The 18,403-nt window shown below is 36.6% G+C and overlaps 1 protein-coding gene across 1 annotated transcript in view; it reads right to left on the bottom strand.

Moving 5' to 3' along the window:
• The window catches only part of LOC126811757 (lysosomal alpha-glucosidase), a 49,452-nt gene that overhangs the window by 3,793 nt on the left and 27,256 nt on the right, over window positions 1-18,403 (bottom strand). The window contains exons 11-18 of the mRNA XM_050537645.2: window positions 17,932-18,049; window positions 15,199-15,332; window positions 13,929-14,080; window positions 13,260-13,408; window positions 4,118-4,202; window positions 2,923-3,113; window positions 2,010-2,098; window positions 569-618 (exon numbers count right to left, since the gene is read on the bottom strand). Coding sequence (XP_050393602.1) covers window positions 569-618; window positions 2,010-2,098; window positions 2,923-3,113; window positions 4,118-4,202; window positions 13,260-13,408; window positions 13,929-14,080; window positions 15,199-15,332; window positions 17,932-18,049 — 968 coding nt within the window. The remainder of the gene's footprint in view (window positions 1-568; window positions 619-2,009; window positions 2,099-2,922; window positions 3,114-4,117; window positions 4,203-13,259; window positions 13,409-13,928; window positions 14,081-15,198; window positions 15,333-17,931; window positions 18,050-18,403) is intronic.

Below are 18,403 nucleotides of genomic sequence, written 5' to 3' on the forward strand. Positions count from 1 at the left end.
CAATAATTCTTTAGCAGTAGGAGGAAACCAGAGGACCCAGAGAAAATCCATGAGGTTGGTCAAGCGAACCTACTCCTTTTCTTGCATAAGCAGTGGGAGGAAACCGGAGGACCCAGAGAAAACCCACGAGGTGATTTTGGGACTAACATGGTTCCATTTTAATTCAATAATTCTTTAGCAGTAGGAGGAAACCAGAGGACCCAGAGAAAATCCATGAGGTTGGTCAAGCGAACCTACTCCTTTTCTTGCATAAGCAGTGGGAGGAAACCGGAGGACCCAGAGAAAACCCACGAGGTTGGACAGGCGACCCCTTGTCACGTACAACAGGGGAATCGAAACCCCACCTGTTGATTCAATGACAGACCTTAGGATATAGCGTGCATATGCTAACCAATTGGCAATCCAACTCCCCCCCCCCCCCCGACTGGGCTAATGAAGACGGGCATATTCCATAAAGTGTGCCATGAGGGAAATTTTGCCTGGACAGGGGTGCTACAGCCTACATTTATTTCATATTACAATATAATTGTACTAAAAATTAATGCTAAATTTATTATAATCAAATTACCTTATTAGCCCCAAAGGAGATCATATTAAACATTTTTAAATCTACAGTATCTGCAACAAAAATATACAATTAATAGAATTCTATCAAATTAGCAATTAAATATATATTAAAGCTATATTCCTTTTGTTACCATGGCTCCAGTTATTGTCCATAAATACTGGTACATCACTAAACTGATTTAAACCTGATATTGTAAACTGGCTCACAGTTGGTTGCTTACAATATTTCAATAAAACGGTTGCGTGTTAGGGTCGGAAGAATCCAAAGGATTAGCAGTGGGAGGAATAAGGAGAACCCAGAGAAAACCCACAATGTTGTGGAGAGGCACACTACAACTCAGGTATCACGTTGTTGTGTTGTTTTAGTAGAGGTTTCTGTATTTAATGTTTAGTTTCAAACTATTGTTTGAAAACTGTTCAAGTTAAAGCCTATACTCATTATCTAATCTAGACAGATTGTTTTAAACTATGCGACAGTAGAAATCCAATAGTTTTCTGTGATTTCAAACGAAATTCCAAAAATAGTTTGAAACTAAACATTATATAGAGAAACTCGTGCTAAAACAGCACAACTACATGAAACCTGGTAGTGGAACTCCTTGTCACTTAGAAACTGGGAATCAAAACCACGCATGTTTACTCAATGACAGACCTTGTGATCTAAAGAGTACACATCATGCAACTCCCCATTTCCCCAGTTGTGATATCAGAAATCTGACTCTTTGATGAAACTGTGCATAATTTTCAAATTTCATTTATGAACTCTGTCATGCCTGATAAGATAGAGAGAGAGAGAAATGGGGTTTAACGTCCACTCGACACAAACTAGCTCATTTTGGGACTAACATATGGTTTAATTTTATTTCAATAACTCACTTGCGCGTAGGGGTCTTTAGCAGTGGGAGGAAACCGTAGAACCCGGAAAAAACAAACGAGGTTGGACAGGCGACTCTACTCCTTGTCACGTACAACCGGGGATTTGAAACCACCCCGGTTGTACGTGACAAGGAGTAGGGGTTTAACATCCAACTGACTGAACTAATGAAGACAGGCATACACCATGCAGTGTGCCATGAGGGAAATTCTACATTGAGAGCGGCAATATAGTCTACTCTTATATCAAATTCCAATTGCCTACAGTTCTTTAACGTACATGCCAATGTGTATACAGGACCTCGGTTTTTCATCCCATCTGAACGACTATACATTTTCCTTGCCAGACACCCCATCCTGCATCACTGACTAGGGGGTACTACACCAGAACATACCAATGAGCTTTCGCAGTCAACACAGGGATCAAACACTGGACCGCCAGGTTAGCGAGCCAATGTCTTACTCACTGAGCCACTGTGGCTCCCACCTGATAAGATGGTAAAAGTTAATACAGTGATTTGAGGTATATATACCCTCATTGTGATTTATCTATTTATGATGTAACTTACCAATAGTGTCACCATCGTCCCAGAATAAGTCACCTTCGGCTTGACTTGTAGAATTTAAGGCAACTAGCAATCCAAATTTATTCTTACGGCTGGAATTAAACAAAATTTGTATTAAAGAGAGTATTGACATTGTCCATTTTATCAGCCTAAATTATAGTGCTCTAGGCTTTTACTCATGTTTCATTCATCATTTATTCCATCCTAGTGACCTACTTATTATAGATGAATGGTGATATATTATACAGAGAATGAGAGTGAGAGAACGAGAGAGAGAGAAAGAGAGAGAGAGATGGTTTTATGTCCACTCCACAAAAACTAGGTCCTTTCAAGACCAACATATGGTTCAATTTTATTTCAATAATTCACTAGCCCATAGCAGTCTTTAGGTGTGAGAGGAAACCAGACCACCTGGAGAAAACCCACAAGGTTGGACAGACGACCCACTCTTTGTCATGTACAAGCGGGGAATTGAACCCATGCCACTTGACTCAAAGTGGCAAGCCTTATGATCAAACATGCACATGTTTAACCACTAGCACCCCCCCCCCCCCTCCAATCATTATACATAGACTATTTTAACAGTATTATAGTCCCACTAATCAAAGCAGTAGGCTTTGGATCCTACCTACACAACCATTAACAGGAATAAAACTGTAAATGGTTGATAAAATTTATTGTATTGGTATTATTGGTATTAACTTTAACCTCTATATGGTTGTATTTTATATTTACCTAAATGATGTATTATATATTTACCTGTATGTAGTTGTTGTATTACCTGTATGTAGTTGTTGTATTATATATTTACCTGTATATATGTGGGTATTGAATTATATATTTACCTACATGCTGTATTATATATTTACCTGTGTTGTATTATATATTTACCTGTATTAAGATATTATATATTTACCTCTGTATTGTGGTTGTATTAGGATACTGCCAGGGAAGAATATAACCACCTCTAACATGTAGATTTATTTTATCTAATGGTGTCTCTAATATTTTACCACCACCTTCACTTGTTATTAATTCACCAGTATAATAATCATACCACATATCAGCAGGAAAATAAACTGATAGAGATGTTACATCAAAGAAACTCTACAATAAAAGAAGAGAATAACACAGAATCAGACATACGTATACACCCCTTAGCTTCAACAAATACACCCTTTCAGCGCCAGGATGACAAAGACACTTTTGGTACACACACAACATGTCTAATAAATTTTGTTGAATTGCATCATAAAGGAAGACAAAAGCAATAAACTTGTCATATATTTGAGCAGAAATATAAATCTGAAAAAAAGAGGCAACTATATTCCCTGTGACTGCCGCTTGCCCTCACCCTGCCAGGCCATTGAAAATGGTGTCAAAAATCAAGTAGACCAACCAGAGATAGTCCAACAAATGGGCAGTCCAAAACTGAAGACGATGGAAATCAATAATCTTAACTCTATGATATTCAGTAACAGATTGTTTAGGAAGGATAGTCTGAGAACCAGAATAGTTTTTTGTATGGCCTAAAGTTGGGAATATGTTATTTTGTACTGGCATATTTCTGAAATATGCATGGTTCGCTGTAAATCATTATATACTAATGTCAATCAAGTACTTTTATAGCAACAATTCATTAGCCAACTTTCTCTTCACATATAATTACGGAAGCAGTGACTCCAGTGAAACAGAATTGATCTGATCCATCAGAGATTTCAACCCCTAATGACTATATAAAGGGGAACAGCAGCACAATCTCACCTGCGATATCACCTCAGTGGAAGCGGATGTAAAATACAACCAACTAACAACAACAACACAATCTCACTTAAAGTTCACCGAAAAAACTTTAAATAATGCCAGGAATTATGTCAATATTGCCATTCGGGAAGGTGTTATACTTATGGAAAGGATATGTTGACATAATTACTTGCATTATCTAAAAATATTATGATCTATAAGCCTTAAGAGTTTGCATAAGAACGAAACTAGTTGCTTCATGACAGAAATCGGGAATGGCTACCCATCACTTTTAGATTTTTAATTTGATGTAAATCAAGTCAAAGTACAACAGAAAAGTTAAAATTGTAAAAGTTTTAAATATTTACCCATTCTAATACAGGTGATATAAGTAATGCTGGTCCCCATAGAAACTGTTTATCATTACTGTATGTAATACTATCATGGGGGTATCTGTAATATACATATAATTACAATTATTGTAATAATTGTATGTAATACTATCATGTTGGTCTCTGTAATATACATATAATTACAATTATTGTAATAACTGTATGTAATACTATCATGTTGGTCTCTGTAATATACATATAATTACAATCATTGTAATAACTGTATGTAATACTATCATGTTGGTATTTGTAATATACATATAATTACAATCATTGTAATAACTGTATGTAATACTATCATGTTGGTATCTGTAATATACATATAATTACAATCATTGTAATAACTGTATGTAATACTATCATGTTGGTATCTGTAATATACATATAATTACAATCATTGTAATAACTGTATGTAATACTATCATGTTGGTATCTGTATATAAATAATATTATTTATTATTATGATTTATGATTACAGCATATTTATAGTGTTGCCTTTCACATAACATGTTCAGGGGCACTTTACAAAGTGACAATATAATCATAAATAAACAACAAGATTATGGACATGTTAACAATTGCATACAGAGTCAGTAGAAAGCCTGATTAAATAAATGTGTTTTAAATTGTCTTAATAAAAGAATATAGAGATGTACACAATCTTATACTAAATGGTAGATTAAATAGATTGAATTAAGAGATGAAACAACAGAATTTCTACGGGGGGAATTTATCGTGACCGCTTACAAGGAGATGTCGCTGAATAGGAGTGGCTGCTCATACAGATTCTACTGTATTCCATAAAACAGGTGCTTGATAACTAAAAGAGCGCTGACCATAAGAGACTAGTTGAACAGTTTTGGGCTTTAAAAGTAGTTTATCTGATGTACATAAGGTTCAGCCAGGGGTATAAAGTTCTAAAAGATCTGACAGGTAAACAGGAGCTAATTCAATTATCACCATATTTAACACTTGCCCTGGCATTTTCATTTTCATGCTATGGCCAAGCCAACCGTTGACTAAAGCCTAGCACAGACGATGGAACATTTATGTCGACGAACAAAAACACCAAACATAAATTCACTGCAGACCATGAACATGGTCGCGCAGACGAACTAATGTTTCAGCTCGAACAATACACTATCGCCCATTGATACGTAATTGCTACCGCCGTATAAAATCACGTGATTACAAAATGGAATACATATCACATGATATCTGAATATTCAGCGTCAATGCATATAGTGGTCACAGTGGCTAACTGGATAAGACGCTGGCTCGCTAGCCTGGAGGTCACGTGTTCGATCCCTGCATTGACAGAGAAAGTTCATCGGGAGTTTCCGAAGTGGTTCTCTCTTGTTAGTGATGCGGAATGGAGGGCCTGACAAGGACAGCTGTCTAGTCGTTTGGATGGGAAGAAAAACCAAGGTTCCGTATGCACATTGGCATGCACGTAAAAGATTCCTTGACAGTTGGAATTCGATATAGGAGGAGGCCTTGGTGCCGTGTCCGAGCAAAATTTCCCTCATAGCACACTGTATGGCGTATGCCCGTCTTCATTAGCCAAGTTTGGAGCAGAACAGTAGGACGTTAAACCCCATTTCATTTCATTTTCATTTTCAACGCAGATGACCCAAATATCTAACAAGTTTGATTTCACAAACATTTTTTTGAAATATTGTTTGTGTTTTTTTAACCCGCAGACAGTGAACCAATTCATCTGAAGGTTTTCATGGATGTTTGGCTAAAATGTTCCAGCATCTGCATTTGGCTTTATTCTTGCTGATGTACCCATGTACATACACAACCAGCAGCTGCCAGGCAGGATACGCCCACATTTTGCAAGAGATGGATAGAGAACAAGCTAAAAACAAACAGTTTTTTTTTGTACAATCAGGGGCAATTATCCAGAATGTTATGGTCTGAAATGCGCAAATATCAAAAGGGACTGAGATCTTTGGGATATAAAGATATGTTTTAAGTTTCATCAAAATCAGATAAAAATTGTGACCTCTAAAGGGTCCACAACCTTCATATTATGGTGGAATGGTGATATATTTTTAAATCGTACAATAATTGTGACCTCTAGAGGGATCACAAGCTAAAAACGTGATTTTTCGTACAATCAGGGGCCAAAATTAAGGAAGTTATGATCCGAACCACGCGAATATCGAAAGGAACCAATTTCTTTGGGTTTTAAACTAACATTTCAAGTTTCATCAAAATCAGAAAAAAATTGTGACCTCTAGAGGTTCCACAACCTTGATATACCATATTTTTATGCTATTTGTGAACGAGGGGCGGCCATTTTTACAAAATTCGAACTCAACCATCCTTAGGGTGTGACAGTGATATATTCAAAGGTCTTTTTAAATCGGATAGAAATTATGACCCCTACAGGTTTCACAAGCTAAAAACGTGATTTTTCATACAATCAGGGGCCATAATTCTGGAAGTTACGGTCCGATACAGGCCATTATCGAAAGCAACCAAGATCTTTTGGAGATAAACCTTATATTTCAGGTTTCGTCAAAATCGGATAAGAATTGTAACCTGTAGAGTGTCCACGAACAATTGTGGACGGACAGGGGCGACGACAAATGTGGGCATATAAAAATCATATAACATATATTTATCTAAAAATATTGAGATATATTTTGCCTTATTAAAATCCTACATAAATTGACTTCCGAAAAATCACAGAAAGCTTTAAATAACATCTTTGACCTGTAGGGTGTTACTAAGCTTTGGCTACAGGGGCAGTAATTCTTCCTAAGCATCGGTTGTACATTCCAAGTAAATATTAGAAAAAACCAGCGGCTGCCAGGCAGGATACACCCACATTTTCGAGAGATGGATAGAGAACAAGCTAAAAAGAAAGTGATTTTTCGTACAATCAGGGGCCATAATTCAGGAAGTTACTGTCCGATATGTGCGAGTATGGAAAGGAACCGAGATCTTTGGGTTATAAACTTACATTTCAAGGTTCATCACAATCGGATAAAAATTGTGACCTCTATAGGGTACACAACCTTGATATAAGGTAAAATTGGGTAACTTTGACACATGGGGTAACTTTGACATGTTTTTGTTTTAATGTCATTTTGAAAAATAGTCAGCACTAAGTAGTAATATGTTGGTAAGGTATGATCACCCATTAATTGGTGCTTAACAATCACCTACGATATCACTGCCTCTGTGACGTTATCTAGTTCCGCAGCTGCAAGAGTAGAAGCTACTACTGCAGCTGAAGTAGTCTGAATTACGTATTCTTTCTAGACTGTTAGTTTATTTATGAAATCAAAAGTCAACTAATACAAAAATAGATACTAAATGAGTGTAGCTTTCTTTGATCCATCAGTTTATTAGCCAGAGAATTAAACACATTTGATTAATTATCAAGAAGATTGATATTGGGGTAACTTTGACATGGTGTCAAATGTAAGCATCAAATGATGAATGACATTTTTTTTCATTAATGCAGTGAAATAAATAGATTACAGTACTGGCCAAATTAATAGCAATGTTTTTTAAAAACGTTGCAGAATTAACTCACTAAAATTGAAGTATGAATAAAATCATACACCGTGAATATATTGAACTGAATATTCTTACACATAACCATATTGACATCTACTTCACATTGCATGGTGGGTCGACGCAAAGCCGTGTATAGATAAAGTTGCGACAACTGTGAAGCCAGGAATTTCATATGACATCATGCAAATATGACGTCAAGTGTACAAAGACGCCATCTTGGGTCCCAAGTAATTCTACCAACTTATTATCTATTTATATGCCCTATTATATTGTTGGATGTTATAGATTTCAGTGAATAAGTGTCTATAGGACATAAAACATACATTTTTTAAACGAAAAGTATAGCTGAACATACTATTATTAGTATTATACAACAAGAAGGGCACATTATTGTTATTTATATAGCCTTATTCTATAAGAAAAATCAAAATAAAAGATACACTAGATAAAAGTGCTATTAAACATATTTAACTTGCATTCGCTTTTAAAGGAGCTAAATCGCTAATATTTGGGACCTAGAAATTGTCACAAATGGATCGCACTAACAGCGACATTTGTTTCGGGCATATTTGTTCATAGATGACACGTCTGGTGTCATGTGAATGCAACAACAGCCTGGTTGATTGATTTGTTGATTGGAGTTCAGATGTCTTCATTAAAATGGACCACTTTCAGGCTGCCGTATTCACGGCCTGGCAAGACCGGCTTGAAATTTCTAGAAATTTTCTAGGGGAGACAGGCCCCTACAAATCCCCCGACGGTGCGTTTCACGACTTCGGAACTCGACGGTGACCTTGAAGAGACGTCGAAAACCATTTAAAAGACATAGTAAAAGTCATATCTTACGAGATTATCACTGGTCTTGTCGGAAAATGCTATTTTAAATTTGACAGTCATTTTGAAAGAAATGTCGGGCGCCATATATGTGAAAAATACATTTTTTGATTTTTGTCAAATTCGGTTTTCGGCACATTTCGCCTCTATGACCAGTTTGTGTTTGAAAAATTTAAAAAGAAATTATTTATTCTCCCACCATTAAAGCACACTAATTACGAAATATCGCTCTCAGAAACTTCATGGTTTCTTTTGCAATTTGTTTGGGGTAAGACGTTATCACCCCCCGCCTATGTATAAATAATATCAATCTGTCTACCACACAAATTTAACAGATACAAATGCATGTTATTCCACAGGTAGACAGACAAGGCCTCCTTTGAAGGGACTCAGTGAAGAGAACGCGGTTGGTTTAGAGTTTGTCTGACCCCTTTGAATATTTGCTTCTCATCTCAAATGAACCTGTTCTCATCCAGAATCAAACATATATCGTACCTGAGATTTGTTAGCATGTTCCACACAACCCAACATTTATCGGCACCGGGATTAAGGGTATATATCGTTGTTTCTAACGCTTATTGAGAAACTACAATAAAAACTTATTTACAAAAACATTCTAAAGAGTGAAAACTGACATATTTCAAGCTTTACTGTATTTAAAGAAATAATTTAAATCAGCCGGCTGAAACCCTGTCTCCACTATTTGTTCAATCATTCTTTAGGTATAGTGCCAGTTTCCACCGAAAATGACATCGCAAACAAGTGTTCAATCTATAAAAGCATACATTCCTACAAAATGTTTCTTTAGTCAAGTGAAACAATAAATTCATAACTATGCGAGGGTGGGGTGAGTAAATTCGTGGTAACAAGTCTGAATAGGCTAATCGGACAATAGAGCAAGTTCACCTTGATGTTGACAAATATGTAAGACTACAGGGTACATCGAACTACAGTGTACATCATGCTTTAGAGACACTATCTAATATCCAACAGGAAAAATGACGATTAATTTAATATCCGCCAATTTGTGCTGCTGCTATTTTGTATTTTCAAAATTTATCTTCAAATTCAGAGACATCGAAAACTATATAAAAGACATAGCAAAAGTCATATCTTACGTATCTTAAGAGATGCCCTTTTATTATACCAAATTTATGGGTTTTTTGTTAAATGGCCTTATATTACCAAATTCGGCAGCCATTTTAAAAGAAATGCCCGGCACCACATAATAAATACATTTCTTTAATTGATGTTTGTCGAATTCGTTTTCCGCACATTTCGCATACATAACTACGATATAATGGTCGAACATAAATATGCTGTAATAATAATAATGATAATATTACCAAATTTGGCGGCCATTAGGAAAGAAATGCCCGGCACCATATAAAAAATACTTTTTTTTTTAATTGATGTTTGTCAAATTCGATTTTTCGGCACATTTCGCTTGCATAACCACTCTGTGTTTGAGAAATTTAAATAGAAATCATTTATAATCCAACGAGTTAAAGGACAATATTGGTGCCAGTCATTATAAAATATGTGATAAGAGCTCGTTAAATACAACCCAAATATAATTTTAACACAGAGATCATTGCTACTTGAGATGTGTAACAAGCATGTGAAGAAACGGGAAGTAACGTCAAACATGACAAACACGAGTTGTCCGTCCGTGCATCACCATGTTTTTATTAAGAACAGAGTGAATAAAAACGGGGGAATGCACAGCATTTTTCTATTTTTCTCGTGTACCTTATCTAGTGACAGCCAATTCTATTTTTGAATTGTGAGATACCCTCTCATTGAAATCAATCAAGTTGAAGCGTTTTGGTGTAAAACACCTGTTTCGGCGAGATGACGTCATTGTGACGTCACACAGTTGTAATGACGTTATGCACGACCATTGAAATCATTGTTTTTTGAGTGTGCTTGTCCTGTATTCTCCCCAAAACGTAACTGATGTCCTTGCATTAGAGAAATTCCCTAATGACTGTATTCCAAAAACGGCAAAAAAACAAAATGATGGACATTGATGACGTCATCAGCCGCTACGACGTCATGACGTCATCAATTACGTCGACCAACCATGCAATGTGAAATAGATGTCAATATGGTTATGTGTAAGAATATTCAGTTCAATATATTCACGGTGTATGATTTTATCCATACTTCAATTTTAGTGAGTTAATTCTGCAACGTTTTTAGAAAAAAATGCTATTAATTTGGCCATTACTGTAAATGCATGGGAGTAGTTTACAGGTATCTATTCCATACATTTAATAATCAGAAATATTAGGTACCAAAATTTTGTAACTTTTATCTTCAGTAAGATCAAAGATGTGTCAAAGTTACCCCACTTTACCTTACCATATTTTTACGCTATTTGAGAACGAAGGGCGGCCATTTTGTCTGTCAGTTTTGGGCCGATTTCGAACTCAGTCATCCTCAGGGTTTAACGGTGATATAATAATATGTTTTTCTCAATCGGATAAAATTTTTGACCTCTATTGGGTCCACAAGCTAAAATCGCAATTTTTTGTACAATCGGGGGCCATGATTCAGGACGTTACGTTCCATTATGCACGAATATTGAAACGAACTGAGATCTTTGGGTTATAAACTTACATTTCAAGATTCATCAAAATAGGATTAAAATTGTGACCTCTACAGGGTCCACAACCTTGATATACCATATTTTTACACCTTTCGTGTACAAGCGGTGGCCACTTTGTACGGCAGTTTTGGTTTGATTTTCAGGAAATTTGAACTCAACCTTTATTATGGTGTTACGGTGATATATTCAAACGATTTTAAAAATCAGATAATAACTGTGACCTTCAGAGGGACAACAAGCTAAAAGAGGCGATTTTTCGTATAATCAGGGGCCATAATTCAGGAAGTTACGGTCCGATATGCACGAATATCAAAAGGAACCACAATCTTTGGATTATAAACTTACATTTCAAGTTTCAACAAAATCGGATAACCAGCGGCTGCCAGGCAGGATACGCCCACATTTTTGAGAGATGGATAGAGAACAAGCTAAAAAGAAAGTGATTTTTCCTACAATCAAGGGCCATAATTCATGAAGTTACAATTCGATAGGCGCAAATATATCAAAAGGAACCAAGATCCTTGGGTTATAAACATGCATTTCAAGTTTCATCAAAATCGGATTAAAATTGTAACCTCTACAGGGTCCACAACCTTGATATACCATATTTTTACACCTTTCGTGTACAAGCGGTGGCCACTTTGTCCGGCAGTTTTGGTTTGATTTTCAGGAAATTTGAACTCAACCTTTATTATGGTGTTACGGTGATATATTCAAACGATTTTAAAAATCAGATAATAACTGTGACCTTCAGAGAGACAACAAGCTAAAAGAGGCGATTTTTTGTATAATCAGGGGCCATAATTCATGAAGTTACGATCCGATATGCGCAAATATGCGACAATATAGAAAGGAACCAAGATCTTTAGGTTATAAACATGCATTTCAAGTTCATCAAAATCGAATTAAAATTGTGTCCCATACAAGGTCCACTATTTGTGTACAAACGGCGGCCATTTTGTCCGGCAATTTTGGTCGTTTTTCCCCAAATTTGAACTCAACCTTCCTTAGGGTGTAACAGTGATATAATAATACGTTTTTTTAAATCGGATAAAAATTATGACCTATATAAGGTCCACAAGCTAAAAACGCGATTTTTCCTATAATCAGGGGCCATAATTCAGGAAGTTACGATCCGATATGCAGCAATATCGACAGGAACCAAAATCTTTAGGTTATAAACATGCATTTCAAGTTTCATCAAAATCGAATTAAAATTGTGACCCATACAGGGTCCACAACCTTGATTTACCATATTTTTACACAATTCGTGTACAAACAGCGGCCATTTTGTACGGCAATTTTGGTCCGATTTTAACGAAATTCAAACTCTGCCTTCCTTAGGGTGTAATGGTGATATAATAATACGTTTTTTTAAATCAGATAAAAATTATGACCTCTATAGGGTCCACAAGCTAAAAACGCGATTTTTCGTACAATCAGGCGCCATAATTCAGGAAGTTACGGTCCGATATGCACGAATGTCGCGAAGGAACTGAGATCTTTGGGTAATAAACTTACATGTCAAGTTTCAACAAAATCGGATAAAAATTGTGACCTCTATAGGGTCCACAAGCTAAAAACGTGATTTTTCGTACAAACAGGGGCCATAATCCATGAAGTTTCGATCCGATACATGCCAATATCGAAAGCAGCCAAGATCTTTTGGGGATAAACCTATATTTCAAGTTTCGTCAAAATCGGACAAGAATTGTGACAGTCCGCAAACAAATTGTGGACGGACGGACAGGGGCGACGACATTATACGTCCACATGAAAATGTGGGCGTATAAAAAATCTAAAAAGTGTCCAACATGTAGAATGTTGTAAGAATTGTGGACAGACCAAATGTGGGGACGACAAAATACTCCTCAAAAGGAAAGTTGGGATAGAATAGAATTTTCAGATTACAGGAAAGTCTACTGTTGCATTGATTATACACAACCAATTAAAAGTTGGGTATTAGGCCTACAAATATATTGTATACAGGATTCTGCCAAGCCATGGCCAAGTGATGCTGGATTTTGTGATTTTCAGAATATATGAAAACCTATGATTTACGCCGTTTATACCGCACCCAAGTTAAAAAAAACCAAACTTTCCCTATTTTAACAATTTAAATATACTTACTCAAAAAATAAAGGTCTTAAAACTGTATCACCCATCATGTGACTTTTATGTATCAACGTATAAAGATAGGGTAGAAGTGAATATCGTATTAAATATACTTTTCTGGTGGATGCTGCCAAGGCGGGACCAAATGATGCTGGATCTTGAGGCTACAAAATATATTCATAATAAATAATAATAAATAAATAGTTTATTCCAGTAAATAGATCTACGACCGATAGTTACAAAATATAAAATACAACAAGCCAACAGTGAGGCTGATGTCCCCCACCAAAATCCCCCCCAAAATAGATGATACATATAGATTAATTGCACATTTATCTTTTTGATCAATCGAATTGCTTATTGCTACTTAGTCTAAGCAGAAAATTCTCGTTATCGAACTTAGTCAAGATATTGATATAATGAATCTATACGCAGGAGTTTCATCCCTCTCACCCAATTACAACAAAATTGCTCATCTCTGCTTAACCTAAGTGGAAATCAAGTGTCAAGGTTTTGAATCCCCAATTTTATGTGACAAGGAGTAGGGCCGCCTGTCCAACCTCTTGGATTTACTTAGGTTTCTTTCCACTGCTAAGAACCCATACCAGCACGTGAATTATTGAAATAAAATTGAGTTATGTTAGTCCCGATTTGACCTGGAATTAAGATATCAAATATACTTACAGTGTTACCTTTGGCGTTATGATTTCTGGAGAAAGTATAAAAAGCACCAAGTTGATGCCATCTTTGACACAGTTGTTCTTTAGCGTTCTCAGCGAAACCACAGATATCAGCTCCAACCATTGAAGTACCATACATATTCATAGTCAGTATCTCTGCAAAATACATGAATTGAAATGAAATGTCTTACTTTTTGGCACCAATCACAGAGAGAGAGAGAGAGAGAGAGAGTTTAATGTCCACTCCACTTGACACATTTTGGGACTAACATATGGTTCAATTTTAATTCAAAATTCTTTAGCAGTGGGAGAAAAACAGCTGACCCAGAGAAAACACACGAGGTTGGACCGCTAACCCTTACTCCTTGTCAATGACAGACTCAATGACAGACTTTATGATACCATGCGCATGTGCTAACCATTTAGCCATCCAACCCCTGGCACCAATCAGGCTAATGAAGAGGGACATACACAATATAGTATGTTATTAGGGAAATTTTTGCCCTGACAACTGTCAAAGTTACTTTTACGTGTATTCCAACGTTCAGGGCTCAAAATTTGCTGATCTGTATCTCAGGTCATTTTTGACAGCCCTCCGTGCGGGGAGTAAACTATACCGCAAACAGCCATGTCTTTAAAAAAATTTATCGCAGGGGGTTATTGGTCTAGCCAAGTTTCACAGAAAAAATGCATCTCACACATGAACTTGTTCATTTATTTTGGCTTCTGATATGGGTACCACCATTGACTATTTAAGGTATTTCTACGGCCAATGGCGGTCATATTCTTATTGATTTTTTTCTGACCTTTACGACAGCAATTTTGGGCCCCCAATGTTAAAGCTACTGATGGCCATTTCTAGGGCTTACAACAGCAATTGCCACAATGACCTTCGTGAATTTTGCGGCCTGATATTTACATGTGACCCCAAATGCCGCTCTTTGACCACTGACAAGGAGACATCCAGGGGGACGTTCTGTGCCACCACCGTGATGAAACTCTGAACCTCTTTTTTAATTCATCAGCACCTTACTCACTGAGCCACCATGGCTTTCCAATTAGCATACAACCATTGATAATATTAACCACACATACAAAATGAAATAAGGTTTAATGTCCCACTCGGCTAATATAGTGTGCTATGAGGGCAATTTTGCCCGCACAGTGGCGCTACAGCCTACACCTAATTCAACTGTCAAGCCCATGTTTACACAGGATCTCATTTTTTCGTCCCATCCGAATGACTAAAATAGGATAAAAATAACTATAATAACCTGATATAGATTTATACATGTCATAAAAGTTTGCTTTATTATCTCCTGAACAGTGAGCTCCATAATGACCTTGACCGGCAAACGTTGCCCCAGAGGTAACAAAGGGTCTCTTTCCGCGAAGTTCTTTCATAGTTCTGTAAATGACATAATAAAAACATTGAAATTACATGAACTCATTCAAGGCATTCACATAAGAAACACGTACACTAAGTGTAAAAATACTACCTCAATTAGATTCAGAGTTATTTGTTTCAAACAATGAGGCTGATGTCTCCCGCGACAATTCCAAAAACTACTGAGCGCCATGGAAAACGCATCACTTTTTTTCCCAAATATTTTATTTCTAGGTGGTTTTGTATGTATAATATTATGCAATACTATGAACTATTGTTTCACACAATGCTCCAAAACGCAAAAAATATCGGCCCGTGTGCACAAAAAAAAATTGCACGAGATGCACATGAAAAACCCAATATTCACGTGCAGCATTGTATGTGAGCCCTTAAAAAGCATGTTTTCAATTTAATGTGCAGTACATGAACTGTGAAACGTCAATCTGTCGTAATTTGTTGTTGGACGTGTGAAAGAATCGAGCTAGAGATGCCGAGACTTACTGAAAATCAACGGAATGAAGCCATGGGAATCTCCAGGGCTGGCATGTCTACACGTGCTATTTCCAGACACTTCAATTGTCATCAGTCCACTATTGTAAGGTTGGTGGAACGTGTTCGAGTTACTGGATCAACATGTGACCGACCGTCAACGTCCTGGTCCACAACGCGTTAAAACCCAGGCTCAAGACCGCTACATTCGGGTCACTCATCTGCGTGACAGATTCCGCCCAGCAACTCGAACAGGTGCAGCAGTCGTCGGAAGACAAGGACCAGTAAGTGCCAACACCGTAGGACGTCGTCTAAGAGAAGTTTCGAGCGCACCCACAACTTCAGCACTTCCAACAGGATAATGCACGTCCGCATACCGCCCGTTTTAGTATGGACTACCTGGCTGCTAACAACATCAATGTCTTGGACTGGCCAGCCATGTCTCCGGACATGGCACCGATAGAACATGTCTGGGATGAGATTGGACGCCGTCTGTATCGGAGACCACAGATGCACACCATTGCTGCTTTAGAAGCTGCTCTTGTCCAAGAATGGAACAATTTGCCCTAGGCCTTCTTTCAAACATTGGTAAATTCCATGCAACGTCACTGCACAGCGTGCGTAAGAGCCTGTGGAGGACACACGCGCTACTGACATCTGTGTCATACTTTTGGTTTTGACCCCTCTGACTTTGTACCGTTGATTACAGATTAAACATCCATAAGTGTACAAATGTGTTGTTATTGATGTGTTCCCATTTGAATATTGTTCACAATAAGAAGCAAAATAAATAAGATATGTTTACAGGATCATTTTGTTATACGAAAAACTAAGTGGTGCGTTTTCCATGGCGCTCAGTATAATTGACGACACATATTAATTAATTGCACATTTATCTTTTTCAAAAGTATTTAGCAATCAAACTGATTATCTATACTTAGTCTAAGCAGAAAATGTTCACGATCGAACTCAGTCAGTACCTGGAAGTGAAACTACACGCTAAGTTCCATCACTATCCATCAGTTAGAATCAAAGTTATCTTGTCCCAAAGCACTGACCAAAGAAACTGCTTATCTCTGCTCTGGGCATGCACCTAATAAACACCTACACGAAGTTCGACCATTCTACCTCATTTAGAAGAAGAGTTTTTGTGTTCCAAAGTCCCAACCATTCAGATTGAAGTCTCTACTTAGACTAAGCAGAAAATGCTCATCATTGAACTTAGTCAAGGTATTCATGTAGGTTTTACCACTCTCAATTAGAATCAATGTTATCAATGTCTTGACCAATCAAATTGGTTATTGCTCTGCTTCCCCTGAGCAAAAAAATTCTCATTATCAAACTTAGTCAAGGTATTGATATAAAATATAATGAAACTATACACCAAGTTTCATCACTCTCACTTAATTAGAACCAAAATTATTGTGTCTCAAAGCACAAAGCCTAAGCAGAAAATGCTCATCTTCGAACTCCATCAAGGCATGCACCTAATAAACACCTACACCAAGTTTAACATTTTGGCTCAATTAGGACAGTTATTGTGTCCAAAAGGTGTAAAAGACAGACAAGAGGGGCAGAAGGATCTATTCTAATAGTCCCCTGCTTTCTTTGAAAGGCAAGGGGGAGAAAATATGACGAACAGACAGACAACCCCATTCTAATAGTCCCATGCTTTCTTCAAAAGGCTGGGAACAACACCCAAATTATAAGCATGCTTCGACACAGAAATAGATTAGTATTAAACATGCATAATGCAAGATCTAAATCTGTCTAGTGCAGGTCTTTTTTTAGGCCTGAAATGTTATCTAAATTATTAATTAGACATTAATAAACTGATCCAGACCATAATCAACTCTCGATGGCATCACTAGCCTGGATTAGAACCCGGTCTGCTGCTTCTGAATAAATCAAAAAATGGATAATCAAGAAATATGTTTTTTTATCGTATCGAGGCTAGGCCCAAAATTCAATCACTAAATACTTGGTTCAGGGTGGATCAATTTGACTGAAATTTTCAGCAAATTCTCTTTACATTATTGAGTTTTTAACTATTATAGTTAGAACTACCAGCTCTTTATCTAATCTCCCATAATGTATCTTTAATATATTCTAAGATGTATATAAAACTTACTCATAATTAACTTTTGTTTGCGAATAACCATACAAATTATGAGCATTATAATATGATGATATATATTGTTGAGCACTAGCACATAAAGTTTGATAACGTAGAGATCCACCAACAACATCTATAATATACAATATATAATATCAATCATTCAATTTCCCAATCACATGCAAAGTATATAAAAATGACATACATTAAAATCATATGCAAAGTATATAAATATAACACGTATTAAAATCATATGTAAAGTATATAAACATTACATACATTACTACACCATTAACAAATACACTGAAAACTATATCTCAATTGCACATAATTTACAATCATACACCAATCATCGGGTGTAATGATGATATACTATTCAAAAAAAGTAGGGGATATTTGATTTTGGGGGCATAATACTAAAATATGCAAATGACTACGAAAAAAGTCACTATAGAACCTAACAGAAGAAACATTTCCGGTTACATGT

Source organism: Patella vulgata, chromosome 2 (assembly GCF_932274485.2).
Source record: "Patella vulgata chromosome 2, xgPatVulg1.2, whole genome shotgun sequence".
NCBI lineage: Eukaryota > Metazoa > Mollusca > Gastropoda > Patellidae > Patella > Patella vulgata.